This window comes from Entelurus aequoreus, linkage group LG05 (genome assembly GCF_033978785.1).
Source record: "Entelurus aequoreus isolate RoL-2023_Sb linkage group LG05, RoL_Eaeq_v1.1, whole genome shotgun sequence".
Lineage (NCBI taxonomy): Eukaryota > Metazoa > Chordata > Actinopteri > Syngnathiformes > Syngnathidae > Entelurus > Entelurus aequoreus.
In genome coordinates, this window is record NC_084735.1 from 13,042,419 (window position 1) to 13,059,249 (window position 16,831).

Below are 16,831 nucleotides of genomic sequence, written 5' to 3' on the forward strand. Positions count from 1 at the left end.
TTGCTAAAACAAAGTAGATGCGGGAAATATTGCTCAAAGGAAGACATGAAAACTGCTACAGGAAAATACCCCCAAAAAAGAAAAAGCCACCAAAATAGAAGCGCACACTAGAGCTATATTGATGCATGCTGGGTTATGCTTTAAAGTCATATCCAACAATTGGGACAACAACTTTTTACTGTCAATTGAGTTTTGTTTTTTTAATGATTTCCGCTGGTGGTGTGCCTCCGCATTTTTTCAACGCAAAAAATGTGCCTTGGCTCAAAAAACGTTGAAACACTGCTCTACATAACATGTAATGGTGGTTCTTTGCTCAAAATGTTGCATAGATGATGTTTTACACATTTTCAAGTCGCTTTCTGGCAGTCTCTTCAGGATGCGCCGTTTTGTGGGCGGTCTTATTTACGTGCCTCCACTTGGACAGCGTCTTCTCCCCGTCATCTTTGTTGTAGCGGTGTAGCGTGCAAGGACAGGAGTGGAAGAAGTGTCAAAAGATGGCGCTAACTGTTTTAATGACATTCAGACTTTACTTCAATCAATAACGGAGCAGCATCTCATCCGTGGCTCACTAGTGCAACAACAACGCCCGAAATGTGTCCCGTGAAAAACTGTCCAACCGGAACTCTAATAACTTAAAGGGAAACTTCGGTTTTTTTCAACCTGGGCCCTGTTTTCATAATTTTTTCTGTATATGTGAGTGCTGGATAAAACATTTTTTGAGGTCGCGCCAGTATTGAGCAGGGCAGGCAGCCTCCAGCCCAGCTAACGCTCGTACACAGGGCAACTGGCTCTCGTCAAAATTCGGCCTATAAACATGCATTTTTTTCACACTGACAGGCTCAGATAGTTACAATGAGTGTCCGACAACATACTAGAAAGGAGAAATTAACGTATGTCTCTACCTTTAGCTGGAGATCGCTGTTTGTTGTGAGCTGTGTCCAAATCTCACCACGCTACAAATCTCGTTCCGAAATCTCGCGATAACTCGCGACAAAACACCGGTGGAAAAACAGTTACCTGACCAAAAATTCAGCCATGACAGACAAACAAACAAACTTTTCTATAAAACTAAAATAACAGTCTTCGGTAATCCAACAGAAAATCACTTCAGTCATCTCTCTTCACCTCAGTCAGGTAACTGTTTTTCCACCGGTGTTTTGTCGCGAGTTATCGCGAGATTTCGGAACGAGATTTGTAGCGTGGTGAGATTTGGACACAGCTCACAACAAACAGCGATCTCCAGCTAAAGGTAGAGACATACGTTAATTTCTCCTTTCTAGTATGTTGTCGGACACTCATTGTAACTATCTGAGCCTGTCAGTGTGAAAAAAATGCATGTTTATAGGCCGAATTTTGACGAGAGCCAGTTGCCCTGTGTACGAGCGTTAGCTGGGCTGGAGGCTGCCTGCCCTGCTCAATACTGGCGCGACCTCAAAAAATGTTTTATCCAGCACTCACATATACAGAAAAAATTATGAAAACAGGGCCCAGGTTGAAAAAAACCGAAGTTTCCCTTTAAGTTCCTTGAATGAATAATGTAAACTCACTACACCGGTATGTTTTAGTGCTTTCATGGCGAGTTTACTGACAGATATAAGTAAGAACTTTACACTACTTTATATTAGAAATGGCAACAGTGGAGGATGAATGTCACATAACAAGAAGGTAGAGAAAATTGAAGCTTGTCGACTACGGTGTCTGCACGGTCTATAATGGCGGACCCGCGCACATTTTCAGGACTTATGCAGATCCCAAATACACATCAGCAGGTACCAGAAAGTAAGAAAAGTCGGTTTCGCATAATATTGCGAAACAAAACGCCAGAGAATGTCTGCTAAGGGTTGCCATTTTGCGGTCCTTATACACGCACCATAATAATACTCGTATGTTTCATGCGCCGACAATCCATCAAGCGGTGTGGCTTCATAGCTTAATGAAGTCGTACTAAAAACTTTTGACAGATTTTTGAGCGCCGTGTGTAATGTTCATGAACATTCATACCAAAGACTATAAAATGGGAGCCATTACATCCCTGCTTGGTACTCAGCATCAAGAGTTAAAATTGGGGGTTAAATCACCAAAATTGATTCCTGGGCGTGGCCACTGCTGCTGCTCACTGCTCCCCTCCCCTCCCAGGGAGTGATCAAGGGTGATGGGTCAAATGCAGAGAATAATTTCGCCACACCTTGTGGGTGTGTAACAATCATTGGTACTTTAACTTGAACTTAATTTAAAGTTTTGGTGTTTACTGGCGTATCTCTTGTGTGACTGCCATCTACTGGTCACACTTATCATTACACCATTTACCAAATAAAATTGCTTTGCGGTCATTAAACACAACCAGAATTATGCTGTACATTAGGATTTTAAGTGCGCCTTATGGTCCGGAAAATCCGGAGACTCTGCATGGTAGTGTGTGGTACCTTCATGTGACGTGTCGCCGCAGGGAAGTTTGCTGATGGACGCTGGGCTGTTTGCGGGTCGGTCCTTTCGAGTGGGCTGGGGCCCAGGCTGGATGCTGGCGCACTGCGGCCATAGTCTGAGCTCGCCACCTGGCAAGCAGCTCCACCAGCAAGACCTGATGGCCAAAACGGACTTCAGTTTCCTGCCAAAACCAGCAAGAAATAAACCGTACGACACACAAAGTTTCCCCTCCTTTCTCCTCTTTAAAGCTTGCTAGGTCGTTGACACGGTGTCTGTGCTCTGTGGTCCTGCAGGCTGACTGAAAGCCCGTACAAGGTGTTTCTGGAGCAGCTGGAGGCTCCAGGAGAGGACAGCCAAGAGGAGGGCCATGAAGTGCTGCAGCGCCCCCTGGAGATATGTCTGAAGCACAGCACCGTCAGCACAGAGGCCTCCGCCTGCCCTCTTGTGCGGCCCCAGGCTGGCGTGGCAGCGTTGCACGACTACGCCGAGTGGATCACCGAGCTGAGCGACCAGCAAGGGGACACAGACCGTAAGTGAGGCGGGCCCTTGGCTTTGGTCAATCTTTAATTAGTTTATCTAAATTAAATTATTAGTCCCTTCAAATAAATGTCTAAAAATTTAGTAAAGAAAAATGGCATTATTTATTAAATTTTTTACAAAAATGGGCATGTATTCCAAGTGCAGATTTGTTACAAATTAAAGTTCCTTTATTATTGTCCATTCTTCACATGTACAAGACAAGTACTGAAATGACGTTTTCAGCACAGTTCCACTAAGAGCAGACATACGTTACAGGGAGTCAAGAAACAGGTGAATATTGGGAGAGTAAAAAAATATTCAGTCAAAGGCTGGACTCCTGGAACAGGGTCCAGACAGAGGCCATGGGGAAAAAAACTCATAGCCATAGCACACAAACATTTTACATAGAATCAACAAAACTTGCAACAGAGAGGATGGAGTGGGAGCTACGGAAGCTGGCTGCAGCTGTATAAGCACTACTCAGCCGTCCATCGCCCCTAAGGGGAATCAAGCTGTGGTGACGGCGTGGGGTGGCGGCGGAGGAGTGCATAAGCCCATTCTCCAGAGTGTAGTGATGTTGTGTCTATAGACCTGGACCACCATTATCTACCAGTATCGGTTTAAAATGCACACGATACCCATCCCTAATTTGAATTCAGGTCCACAGCTCTGTTTTCCTTCCTTCAGCTCTGCTGGGGTACTGGTCTGAGGTCTGGACCCTGTGTGAGGCCCTCTGGGGCCAGCAACCACCACCCTTGGAGTCATTGAGCGAGTATCAGCAGCAGCTGGAGAGGCGGCGGACCTTCTCGGCCTGGCTGAGCCGCGGCACCGCCCACAGGGTGGAGGAGGAAGTGGCGCTGGCCCAGAAAGGTCGCCACACGGAGGCCGTCTTTAGCTACCTGACCGGAAACCGCATCAGCGAGGCGTGTCGACTTGCGCAGAAGGAAGGTGAATCTTTTTTTTGGTTGTTTTTGTATACAACGGCGCGAGTTCGCATTTTGAGCTGTAAGAAACAAGGAATGGGGAAGGCTCATTTCACCCAAAAGAAAGACAAGTACAATACATAAAACATGGAATATAAATATTCATATTTAATGGAGGTACGAACATCATGTTAACGTGTACGTTCTGGTGCCAGGAGACCACCGCTTGGCGCTGCTGCTGGCTCAGGCCGTGGGCTCCCAGTACAGCCGGGACTTGCTGGGCCTGCAGCTGGCCGACTGGAACCGCATGCAGACTGACAGCTACCTGACAGAAGAGCGACTGCGTATCTTCTCACTGCTCGCCGGAAAGCCTGTACGCCATTATTGCTTGGTTTTTATGCCCGTCCGAGTCGTGCCATTTGAGTCCTGATGTGTGTCCGTGCAGGTGTGGCAGACGTCCGACTCTGGGGTCAACGTGTGCTCGCAGTTGGACTGGAAGCGCTGCGTGGCCGTCCACCTCTGGTTCATGTTGCCTCCCACCGCCTCCGTGGCCAACGCCCTCGCCAAATATGAAGCCGCTTTCCAGGTGAGCCGCGCGTTTCCTGTGGGCGAGCCCTGTCGTCATCTGTATTTGTGTCCTGTAGGGGTCGTGTGAGGGGGGCAAATACGCGTGTGCACCCCTGCCCCCATACCTGGAGGGGGAACAGCCCGACATGGAGGAGGAGGAAGAAGAGGAGGAAGCGGAGCCAAAGCAGCCTCTATATGATGTCTGCTTCCATCTGCTGAGACTCTACAGTGACAGGTAAAGTGTTGAACAATTTCTCTTGTGGATCATTAAAGCTAGTCTAAGTCTGATTGGTAAATAAGTAGGGATAGGGGTGCACAAAAAATTCGCTTCACATCCAAAACACGATTCTTATTCATCCTAATTCTAAATCGATTTATATATATATATATATATATATATATATATATATATATATATATATATATATATATATATATATATATATACACACACACACACGTCTATATATACAGACCTCAAACTTTCTAGGCAAGTGTTGCCTTAAAGAAGGGCTCATATAAGTAAAGTTAAAAAAACATGGCGTTTAATTTTTGATATAAAAAATAAAACAAGCTTTGTTCTTCTCCAGCGCCCCCTTGTGGTTCAGTACAACAGTTTGGCCAACAAAAATAAAGAGCGACACCTCATGTCGAATAGTCTTTACAGCTTGCGTTCAGTTCGATGAGATGACATAACATTTAGCTAGTATTGATGTTATTCGAACACTGATACAGTTAAAGGAGTGAACATTCCAGTAAACAAAGTAAAGACTTTATAAACAAGATGTGACAACGTTCACGACACATCGCCTGCTGCAGCCCATCAAAATAGTTATCTGTATACTTTAAGTGTGGAGACAATATTGTCCACACCTGTCTCCATCTAAACACAGCAGTGCGCTCTTAAACACACGGCGGGAAGAGAGGGGAAATGAGGTCAAACCAAGCGCTTGGCTCCGTTTACTCGGAGGGTAGATCTCCGCAGAAAAGTGTGTAGTTAGTCCGCCATGATTATCAAGCCAAACACCGCTAGTGCGCATGTGCCTGACTTCCTGTTGCCTAAAATGCATTAATAAATGACGGGTTTTCGGTAATCAAAAAATTAGACGGTATTACTAACAGTCTGGAATTTTATTGCGAATTATCATTATACCATTTATTGTTACATCCCTCGTCCATTAGCAAGTAAAAAGTCAAGAGCGGTCACGGCATGTTCTTGCCGATGTTGGTCAGTTTTTTTAGGGCATGACGGCAAATGGCGAGGGTGGTCTTTTGCCGCAGTTGCCGTGGTTAAATTCGAGCCCCGCATCTAAATATTCAATTGTAAATTACAAAGAATAATTGAAGAATGTGTCAGGTTCAAACACCGATGACATCTCTTAGACAAGAAGCAAAGAAATCAAACAGACAGGATTCAATTTAGCTCATGAGGAGAGCGCCTGTGTGCCTGCACCCTCGCACAGCGTCACCACACCGCTCTGACGAGGGAGCTCCACGCCTCCTTTATTTGGGCATTTCCTGATTACATCACGCAGCTGCTCCTGAGGGGAGGTGGTCATAAACAGCTGTTGCACTCGGTCATAAACAGTTCAAAGAAAAGGCGCTTGGAGCGGTGTCAGGTCCTGCTTCCTCTCCGCTTTGTAGATCTCTGGTCGTGACAAGGTCTTCCTGTGGCTGTCCAATAGATCAGGGAGACCGACACCTCCACGTCGCATCCCATCGCGCACAGTCGAGCTTTACAAGCCTTTTGCTTGATAAGATGAAAGACAGCTTTTTGTCTTCTCGCAGGGCGAGCTGAAATGATGGCAACACAAAGTTGTGTGATAACTTCTATACAATTACGGTATTTTGACAGAATGCGGCTCTACTTTTTTCTTTCTTTTTTTAATAAATTTTTTGCATTGAAGATGCAAAAAGCAATCTAATCTTTTGTCTTGCAGCTGGTGACTAAGTAAATGAGCAATTCCAATTTCATATTTAATAAAATCTCTCTTTGATGATACAATTTTTTTTTTAGAATATGACAATAAAAAAATAAAAAAAGCTGTGGTAAGCCCTGGTTCTGTTTGTTTTTATGAAACTGCTACAGTGCTACTTTTAGTTGTAGCGGGGGTCCTTATTGACTTTGTCAGGTTCAAACACTGAAGACATCTATTAAACAAGATAAGAAGCAAAGAATCAAACAGGCAGAATTCAATTTTGCTCAATTGAGGAGAAACGTGTCAACCTGTAACCTCTTACAGTGTCACCCACGCTCTGGCGGAAGATTGTACGCCACCTCTTTTTATTTGGACTTTCCCTGTTTACATAACATCTGTTTCTAAAGGAATGGGGAGTATGTAAACAGTCATTGTTTTCGGTCACATTAACACAAAAGAAAAAGATGCCTCTGGCTTGGGCTGGTCCTGGATTCAGCTTGGGCAAGTCTTGGATCACAATAGATAACCCCCTCCCGTCTCCTCCCATCGTACACAATGGAATTTTCCAAGCCTTTGCTTGGTGCAACAAAGACAGCCTCTTGTCTGTTCATTGGGAACTCAAAACGGAAAGTTTTTTGATAATTTATATACAATTTTTCTGACAGAGACTTCCTGTAAGTGCAGCATTATTTGGTCCAGTTTGTTCCTCATGTCACCTGGAGACCAAGTCTTCCCAGACAGGAGGTTTTAATGATAAGGGGGTTTTCTTCGGCACTATCGCTATCTTTGTATTTCCTGTCCCCTTGCATTCAATACCATGTGGGAAACCGTTCCGCTTGACCGTGTGACACCCGCGTGGTCTTCTGGTGCAGACACTACGGCCTGCAGCAGCTCCTGGACCCTCTGAGTGTCACCTGGGACCGCCTGGACTTCCGCCTGAGCTGGCACCTGTGGAGCGTCCTGCAGGCGCTGCACTACCGCCACCTGAGCGACGCGCGCCAGGGACTGCTGCACGCCAGCTACGCCGCCCAGCTGGAGAGCGCCGGCCTGTGGCACCTGTCCGTCTTCATCCTGCTCCACATCCCTGACCACACGTACGTTGTCCAGTCCATAGTGGATCTAACATAATAGTGTGAGAGTCCAGTCCATAGTGGATCTAACATAATAGTGTGAGAGTCCAGTCCATAGTGGATCTAACATAATAGTGTGAGAGTCCAGTCCATAGTGGATCTAACATAATAGTGTGAGAGTCCAGTCCATAGTGGATCTAACATAATAGTGAGAGAGTCCAGTCCATAGTGGATCTAGCATAATAGTGAGAGTCCAGTCCATAGTGGATCTAACATAATAGTGAGAGAGTCCAGTCCATAGTGGATCTAACATAATAGTGAGAGTCCAGTCCATAGTGGATCTAACATAATAGTGTGAGAGTCCAGTCCATAGTGGATCTAACGTAATAGTGAGAGTCCAGTCCATAGTGGATCTAACATAATAGTGTGAGAGTCCAGTCCATAGTGGATCTAACATAATAGTGTGAGAGTCCAGTCCATAGTGGATCTAACATAATAGTGTGAGAGTCCAGTCCATAGTGGATCTAACATAATAGTGTGAGAGTCCAGTCCATAGTGGATCTAACATAATAGTGAGAGTCCAGTCCATAGTGGATCTAACATAATAGTGAGAGTCCAGTCCATAGTGGATCTAACATAATAGTGTGAGAGTTCAGTCCATAGTGGATCTAACATAATAGTGTGAGAGTCCAGTCCATAGTGGATCTAACATAATAGTGTGAGAGTCCAGTCCATAGTGGATCTAACATAATAGTGAGAGTCCAGTCCATAGTGGATCTAACATAATAGTGAGAGTCCAGTCCATAGTGGATCTAACATAATAGTGAGAGAGTCCAGTCCATAGTGGATCTAACATAATAGTGAGAGTCCAGTCCATAGTGGATCTAACATAATAGTGTGAGAGTCCAGTCCATAGTGGATCTAACGTAATAGTGAGAGTCCAGTCCATAGTGGATCTAACATAATAGTGTGAGAGTCCAGTCCATAGTGGATCTAACATAATAGTGTGAGAGTCCAGTCCATAGTGGATCTAACATAATAGTGTGAGAGTCCAGTCCATAGTGGATCTAACATAATAGTGTGAGAGTCCAGTCCATAGTGGATCTAACATAATAGTGTGAGAGTCCAGTCCATAGTGGATCTAACATAATAGTGTGAGAGTCCAGTCCATAGTGGATCTAACATAATAGTGTGAGAGTCCAGTCCATAGTGGATCTAACATAATAGTGTGAGAGTCCAGTCCATAGTGGATCTAATGTAATAGTGAGAGTCCAGTCCATAGTGGATCTAACATAATAGTGTGAGAGTCCAGTCCATAGTGGATCTAACATAATAGTGTGAGAGTCCAGTCCATAGTGGATCTAACATAATAGTGTGAGAGTCCAGTCCATAGTGGATCTAACATAATAGTGTGAGAGTCCAGTCCATAGTGGATCTAACATAATAGTGAGAGAGTCCAGTCCATAGTGGATCTAATATAATAGTGTGAGAGTCCAGTCCATAGTGGATCTAACATAATAGTGAGAGTCCAGTCCATAGTGGATCTAACATAATAGTGAGAGAGTCCAGTCCATAGTGGATCTAACATAATAGTGTGAGAGTCCAGTCCATAGTGGATCTAACATAATAGTGAGAGCCCAGTCCATAGTGGATCTAACATAATAGTGTGAGAGTCCAGTCCATAGTGGATCTAACATAATAGTGTGAGAGTCCAGTCCATAGTGGATCTAACATAATAGTGTGAGAGTCCAGTCCATAGTGGATCTAACATAATAGTGAAAGAGTCCAGTCCATAGTGGATCTAACATAATAGTGAGAGTCCAGTCCATAGTGGATCTAACATAATAGTGAGAGAGTCCAGTCCATAGTGGATCTAACATAATAGTGAGAGTCCAGTCCATAGTGGATCTAACATAATAGTGTGAGAGTCCAGTCCATAGTGGATCTAACGTAATAGTGAGAGTCCAGTCCATAGTGGATCTAACATAATAGTGTGAGAGTCCAGTCCATAGTGGATCTAACATAATAGTGTGAGAGTCCAGTCCATAGTGGATCTAACATAATAGTGTGAGAGTCCAGTCCATAGTGGATCTAACATAATAGTGAGAGTCCAGTCCATAGTGGATCTAACATAATAGTGAGAGAGTCCAGTCCATAGTGGATCTAACATAATAGTGTGAGAGTCCAGTCCATAGTGGATCTAACATAATAGTGAGAGTCCAGTCCATAGTGGATCTAACATAATAGTGAGAGAGTCCAGTCCATAGTGGATCTAACATAATAGTGTGAGAGTCCAGTCCATAGTGGATCTAACATAATAGTGAGAGTCCAGTCCATAGTGGATCTAACATAATAGTGTGAGAGTCCAGTCCATAGTGGATCTAACATAATAGTGAGAGTCCAGTCCATAGTGGATCTAACGTAATAGTGAGAGTCCAGTCCATAGTGGATCTAACATAATATTGAGGGTACAGTCCATAGGGGATCTAACATAATAGTGTGAGAGTCCAGTCCATAGTGGATCTAACATAATAGTGTGAGAGTCCAGTCCATAGTGGATCTAACATAGTGTGAGAGTCCAGTCCATAGTGGATCTAACGTAATAGTGAGAGTCCAGTCCATAGTGGATCTAACATAATATTGTGAAAGTCCAGTCCATAGTGGATCTAACATAATAGTGTGAGAGTCCAGTCCATAGTGGATCTAACATAATAGAGTCCAGTTGTCTCCCCCCCCCCCCCATCTTTGTTGCGGGTGTGTTGACACTCGGCGTCTTCTACAGGCAGCGAGAGCGGGCGGTGAGGGCCGTGCTGACCCTACACTGCCCCCTGGAGGAAACGGAAGAATCCCTCAGGAGGGAACACTTCCTGACCAGCAGACTACTGATCCCAGAGCAGTGGATCCACCAGGCCAAGAGCACCCGCGCTCACTATGAAGGCGACAAGCACCAGGAGGTGCTGCACCTGTACCGAGCTGGCCACTGGAGCCAGTGTCACCGGCTGCTGATGCAACACCTGGCCTCAGGTACCACACCCACACACCCACCAAGTCTGATCCCTGAATGAGCCCTCCACACTTGCTTGACAGACTGCATCATCAACGACAACCACGACTACCTGCTGGAGTTCCTGGAGGGCCTGGCGCTCCCGAAGCACAGCACCACCATTCAGGACTGGGAGAGCGCAGGGAGGGTGTACCTGGACTACATCCGGGTCACCAAGACTCTGCGGGACATTCAGCAGGTCAGATTCTTACCACCATGTGACCTTCCTGTACTCAATATGTCCAGATCCCCTTTAGAGGTTAATATTGGCCTTTTTTCCACGGATCAAACGTGTCTATCTGCAGTGTGAAGCCGCCTCTAAGATACTAATCCTCAACATCATGGTAGAAAATAAAGTTTCTTACTGGAGTTGGGTTGTCTCCATGCCAATATTTTGGTACCGGTTCCAAAATGTATTTCGATACTTTTTGATACTTTTCTACATAAAGGGGACCACAAAAAATGTCATTATTTGAACAAAAAATGTTAGTGTACATGAAACATGTTTAAATAGTCAACTTGTCTTTTAGTAGTAAGTAAACAAACAAAGACTCCTAATTAGTCTGCTGACGTATGCAGTAACATATTGTGTCATTTATACACCTATTATTTTGTACACATTATGAGGGACAAACTGTAAAAATGCATTATTAATCTACTTGTTCATTTACTGTTAATATCTACTTATTTTCTGTTTTAACATGTTCTATCTACACTTCTGTTAAAATGTAATAATCACTTATTCTTCTCTTCTTTGATACTTGACATTAGTTTTGGATGATATCACACATTTATTTATCGATCCGATACCAAATAGTTACAGGATCATACATTGGTCAAGTTCAAAGTCCTCATGTGTCCAGGGACATATTTACTGACTTTATAAACATAATATACATTTTTTTTTAAAGGAAAAAAGATTTTGTGATGATAAAAAATATTGATGTAATCATAGTAGTATCGACTAGATACGCTTTTGTACTTGGTATCATTACAGTGGATGTCAGGTGTAGATCCACCCATGGCATTTGTTTACATTGTGACGGCGGTGAGCTATTGTATCCTCCTACGGTGTGTAGTGAAGCATGTTTAGCTATTCCTCGTCCTGCAGTGATAATAATACTTGTAAGAAATTTACTTTGTCGCCACGGAGGCGAGGATTAGTGGTTTAGAAGTAGCTAAAACACTGTGGATGGACGTTAGCCATGTGTTAAAGCACCTCTTCCTGAGTGTTATAACTTCACCTTTATCTTTACTTTTTACACCAAAATGCGTCCATTCTCCCTTTCCTGTCTACACACTGTGTCTGCTTGTAAGTACTCTGTGTGTGTGCGCTGCCCAACATGCTCCTCTGCTTGTAAAACCAGCAATGTCACCATGTGACGTCATGCCTGGTAACCGGTACTTTTCAAACCGAGTATAGTACCGTTTCTGATTGTTTAGTACTGTGATACTATACTAGTACCGCTATACTGTCAACCCTACAAGGACGTGTTATTGTCCCTGTTATCGGCCTTGAAAGAATCCTATTATTGGAGCTGTAGTGAGAAGGTGTGGTTGTGTGCATGGAGTGAACCCTCTTTGTGACGTTGCAGATGGAGAGCGGCGGCGGTTACGAGCTGGAGCGCCTGCACACCAAAGTCACGTCTTTGTGCAGCAGAATCGAGCTTCTGTCCTGCGGCGGCGCCAAAGAGCGCCTGGCCCAGTCAGGTGCGCCCACTTCCGTCACACATGACCACACCTGTCCCACCATGCTCACCTGGCTCCTCCCCCTCAGAGATGGCCAAGTGTGTGGCCAACATCCTGCGTGTGGTGCTGCGCCTGCAACAGGGCGACGGCCCCTCGCGGTCCCTCGGCGTGCCGCTGGCCCAGCTGGCGCCGCACATCACCCGCCTGCCCATGCCGGAGGACTACGCCCTGGAGGAGCTGCGAGGACTCACGCAGTCGTACCTGCGCCAGCTCATCGTCGGCCAGTGAACCACGGCGCCGCTCCTTTGTCCGTCGCAGCGTTCTGAGAGTCCTTCCTCTGGCGAAGACTTGCTGCTCTCAGGAGAAGCAAACAGGTCACCTTGGCAACAGGTCACATGACTGTTAGCTCACAGGAGCATATGTGAGGAAGGACTAAAAGTGGTCTATTTTTGTATTATTATTTTTTTTCCTTTGGAAGTGTTTGTAGCCACATAAAGAAGTCTTGTTGTCAGTGTACAGGAAGGAAGTGTCGACGAATGTTCGGGAAAGAGATTAATTGTTTTAAAGTCACGAGTAAAATCACTTTTGTACAGAAGCCCTTAAGTCAGGTAAGGTGATATTTTTGTTATCTTGACGCAGTGCATGTGAACCTTTTTAATAAAGTCTAGTAGAAATATGTCTCCATTCTTCTCTTTGCCAACATGCAGGATGACAACTTGTCAAATACAGCAACAACTAAAGTTAGAGCCATCCTTGTGGGAATAGTTATGCGTCACACTTGTGTCATTTTCATTATGTGTCACACTTGTGTCATTTTCATTATGTGTCACACTTGTGTCATTTTCATTATGTGTCACACTTGTCATTTTCATTGTGTCACACTTGTGTCATTTTCATTATGTGGCACACTTGTGTCATTTTCATTATGTGGCACACTTGTGTCATTTTCATTGTGTCACACTTGTCATTTTCATTGTCACACTTGTGTCATTTTCATTATGTGTCACACTTGTGTCATTTTCATTATGTGTCACACTTGTCATTTTCATTATGTGGCACACTTGTGTCATTTTCATTATGTGGCACACTTGTGTCATTTTCATTATGTGGCACACTTGTGTCATTTTCATTATGTGTCACACTTGTGTCATTTTCATTATGTGTCACACTTGTGTCATTTTCATTGTGTCACACTTGTGTCATTTTCATTATGTGTCACACTTATGTCATTTTCACTATGTGTCACACTTGTGTCATTTTCACTATGTGTCACACTTGTGTCATTTTCATTATGTGTCACACTTGTGTCATTTTCATTATGTGTCACACTTGTGTCATTTTCATTGTGTCACACTTGTGTCATTTTCATTGTGTCACACTTGTGTCATTTTCATTATGTGTCACACTTGTGTCATTTTCATTATGTGGCACACTTGTGTCATTTTCATTATGTGGCACACTTGTGTCATTTTCATTGTGTCACACTTATGTCATTTTCATTATGTGTCACACTTGTGTCATTTTCATTATGTGTCACACTTGTGTCATTTTCATTATGTCACACTTGTGTCATTTTCATTATGTGGCACACTTGTGTCATTTTCATTATGTGGCACACTTGTGTCATTTTCATTATGTGGCACACTTGTGTCATTTTAATTGTGTCATTTTCATTGTGTCACACTTGTGTCATTTTCATTGTGTCACACTTGTGTCATTTTCATTATGTGTCACACTTATGTCATTTTCACTATGTGTCACACTTGTGTCATTTTCACTATGTGTCACACTTGTGTCATTTTCATTATGTGTCACACTTGTGTCATTTTCATTATGTGTCACACTTGTGTCATTTTCATTGTGTCACACTTGTGTCATTTTCATTGTGTCACACTTGTGTCATTTTCATTATGTGTCACACTTGTGTCATTTTCATTATGTGGCACACTTGTGTCATTTTCATTATGTGGCACACTTGTGTCATTTTCATTATGTGGCACACTTATGTCATTTTCATTATGTGTCACACTTGTGTCATTTTCATTATGTGTCACACTTGTGTCATTTTCATTATGTGTCACACTTGTGTCATTTTCATTATGTGGCACACTTGTGTCATTTTCATTGTGTCACACTTGTGTCATTTTCATTGTGTCACACTTGTGTCATTTTCATTATGTGTCACACTTGTGTCATTTTCATTATGTGTCGCACTTGTGTCATTTTCATTGTGTCACACTTGTGTCATTTTCATTGTGTCACACTTGTGTCATTTTCATTATGTGGCACACTTGTGTCATTTTCATTATGTGTCACACTTGTGTCATTTTCATTGTGTCACACTTGTGTCATTTTCATTGTGTCACACTTGTGTCATTTTCATTATGTGGCACACTTGTGTCATTTTCATTATGTGGCACATGTGTCATTTTCATTATGTGGCACATGTGTCATTTTCATTATGTGGCACACTTGTGTCATTTTCATTGTGTCACACTTGTGTCATTTTCATTATGTGTCACACTTGTGTCATTTTCATTATGTGTCACACTTGTCATTTTCATTGTGTCACACTTGTGTCATTTTCATTATGTCACACTTGTGTCATTTTCATTATGTGGCACACTTGTGTCATTTTCATTATGTGTCACACTTATGTCATTTTCATCCACAATTTTCCAAGTGCCCCTGGCTGCAGCCCGCAGATCGAGGAGGGGCTTATTTTCCCTAAATGTGGGCTGGTCTAAACGTTTAACCCAACCCCCGCGTGCTCCACATTTAGGGAAATTTTAAACCCCTCCTTGATCTGCAGGCTGCAGTCAGGGGTTACTCCACCCTTCTAGTGGTCACATCACAGTGCCACTTACAGGCGGACTTATGTACTACATCATTTTCACTCGTCTTGGGCTGAACTGGACGTGTCCTTAGTGCACCTTTTTTTTTACAGCAGTGTTTTTTGTGTACAGAGCATGTATATATGTATTAAATGCACTTATAGGTGTGGGCAGCATCTGTGAAATTTAATTTGCAGGTAAGGAGTGAGTTAAGGGTTTAATTGTCCATCCTTGTCACTGTTTTTCTAAGCATGCTGAACACCCTCTCTGATGATGCATTGCTGTGTGGCACGCACAAAAGTGCTTTCATCAAATGCACTAGAGTCTGGAATCTTCCATCTCTCCCTAGCATGGCCCAAAACTGGTCAATCTTTGCTTCCTGAGGAAGATCTTCACTGCCAAGCAATGTTCCCTCTAAAATTGTTCATGTGTCTGAGCAAACACAAAAACTCCCTGAGCATTCAGTGGAGCACATGTGAGCAACATCACACGTGGCAATACCAGCAGCACGCCTGTCTCAAACCAATCTTTTATAATAACACTCAAATGAGAGGAGTCATTTTCATGAGATTATTTTGTAATATTAGTGATTTGGCCCACTTGTAATGAAAATAAAAGAAATCTTGTTTTTCTTAAGCTATGGATTAGTATTGTACAGTATGTCTGGGTGGGGGTCCTGCTTTGGAAATCATTTGTACCCCCTTTCAGAGATCACATTTAGTTCCCCTTAATCATCCTCATGTTGCACAATGAAATGTAAGCATAGGATGAAGTGTGCATTCCTGTAACTTTCTCTAGTAACAGCATTCCATGATTAATATCAATAAATTAACATTAATAATAAATGACAGTAGAATAAGCACACGTATGACTGAGGAGTCATAGTGTAACTTTGTGTGGTGTTTGAGTTGTCCGACTTTTTGTGTGGCCATAAACGCACCAGTGGCTTAGTGGTATGCGTGTTGGTGACAGATGACAAGTTGGTTTTGGCCTGGTTTGTACGGCAGAAAATGACTAGTTTTTCCGAGATAGAAGTGTTTTACTCATGTTTTTGGTGTGGTTATGGCCGAAAATAAACAGTTTTGCTCAATAAAATGATCGATATAATTCCTGGCCTCAAAGCATCTCGATAGACGTTACAATAATTGAACGGTGGCCTCCAGCTCCGGCTGAAAATCGGGAGAATATTTGTCCCGGGAGGTTTTCGGGAGAGGCGCTGAATTTCGGGAGTCTCCTGGAAAATTCGGGAGAGTTGGCAAGTATGCCGTTGCATGTCTGTCAAATTAGAGTGATTGTGTTGTCCTGAAGTCAATTGTTAATATTCTTTACATAATTACATGCTAATATTTTTGTATTAGTGACTGCAATGCTTTAAATTGGAGCTAAAGTTGTTCATATTTATTGTATGCTATAATCGGTAAACAGCAGTTAGATGATGTCACTTCCGCTAATTTACTTCCGGTTGGTTGACTTCCGGTATTCGTTCGAAAGCAAGTCATACATGTTGCGGTCATTTCTGTTGCCATCCTACACAAAACGGCGAAGAAGCAATGCCGTAAGTTGTCTTTAATAGGTTGACATGTCAGACACGTTAAAAAAGTGTAATAGTGCCGATATGTTGAATATAATTGTCCAATTGGATACAATGTGTTCAAGTCATTCAGGCAGACGGGAGTCTCCCTCTGCTGGACATTTTGGGACATTACCGTTACATTTTCATGTCATTGTAGACAAATATGTACAGCGGCAATAAGTGTTGTTTGTGTCTCTTTGTTCTTTTCACTTTTTCACCATCTTGTCTATGAAGAATTGTCAAAAGTAAATGGTCAAGCTTACAACGACG

The 16,831-nt window shown here is 43.2% G+C and overlaps 1 protein-coding gene across 2 annotated transcripts in view; it reads left to right on the forward strand.

Moving 5' to 3' along the window:
* The window catches only part of nup98 (nucleoporin 98 and 96 precursor), a 50,519-nt gene extending 37,687 nt beyond the window's left edge, over window positions 1-12,832 (forward strand). For both annotated transcript variants that reach the window (XM_062047120.1, XM_062047121.1), the window contains exons 25-35: window positions 2,447-2,631; window positions 2,718-2,953; window positions 3,631-3,891; window positions 4,082-4,239; window positions 4,312-4,452; window positions 4,511-4,668; window positions 7,225-7,446; window positions 10,205-10,446; window positions 10,510-10,664; window positions 12,061-12,175; window positions 12,243-12,832. In XM_062047120.1, the coding sequence (XP_061903104.1) occupies window positions 2,447-2,631; window positions 2,718-2,953; window positions 3,631-3,891; window positions 4,082-4,239; window positions 4,312-4,452; window positions 4,511-4,668; window positions 7,225-7,446; window positions 10,205-10,446; window positions 10,510-10,664; window positions 12,061-12,175; window positions 12,243-12,442 (2,073 nt within the window). In that variant the 3' untranslated portion in view covers window positions 12,443-12,832. The remainder of the gene's footprint in view (window positions 1-2,446; window positions 2,632-2,717; window positions 2,954-3,630; window positions 3,892-4,081; window positions 4,240-4,311; window positions 4,453-4,510; window positions 4,669-7,224; window positions 7,447-10,204; window positions 10,447-10,509; window positions 10,665-12,060; window positions 12,176-12,242) is intronic.
* The last annotated feature ends 3,999 nt before the right edge of the window (window positions 12,833-16,831 follow it).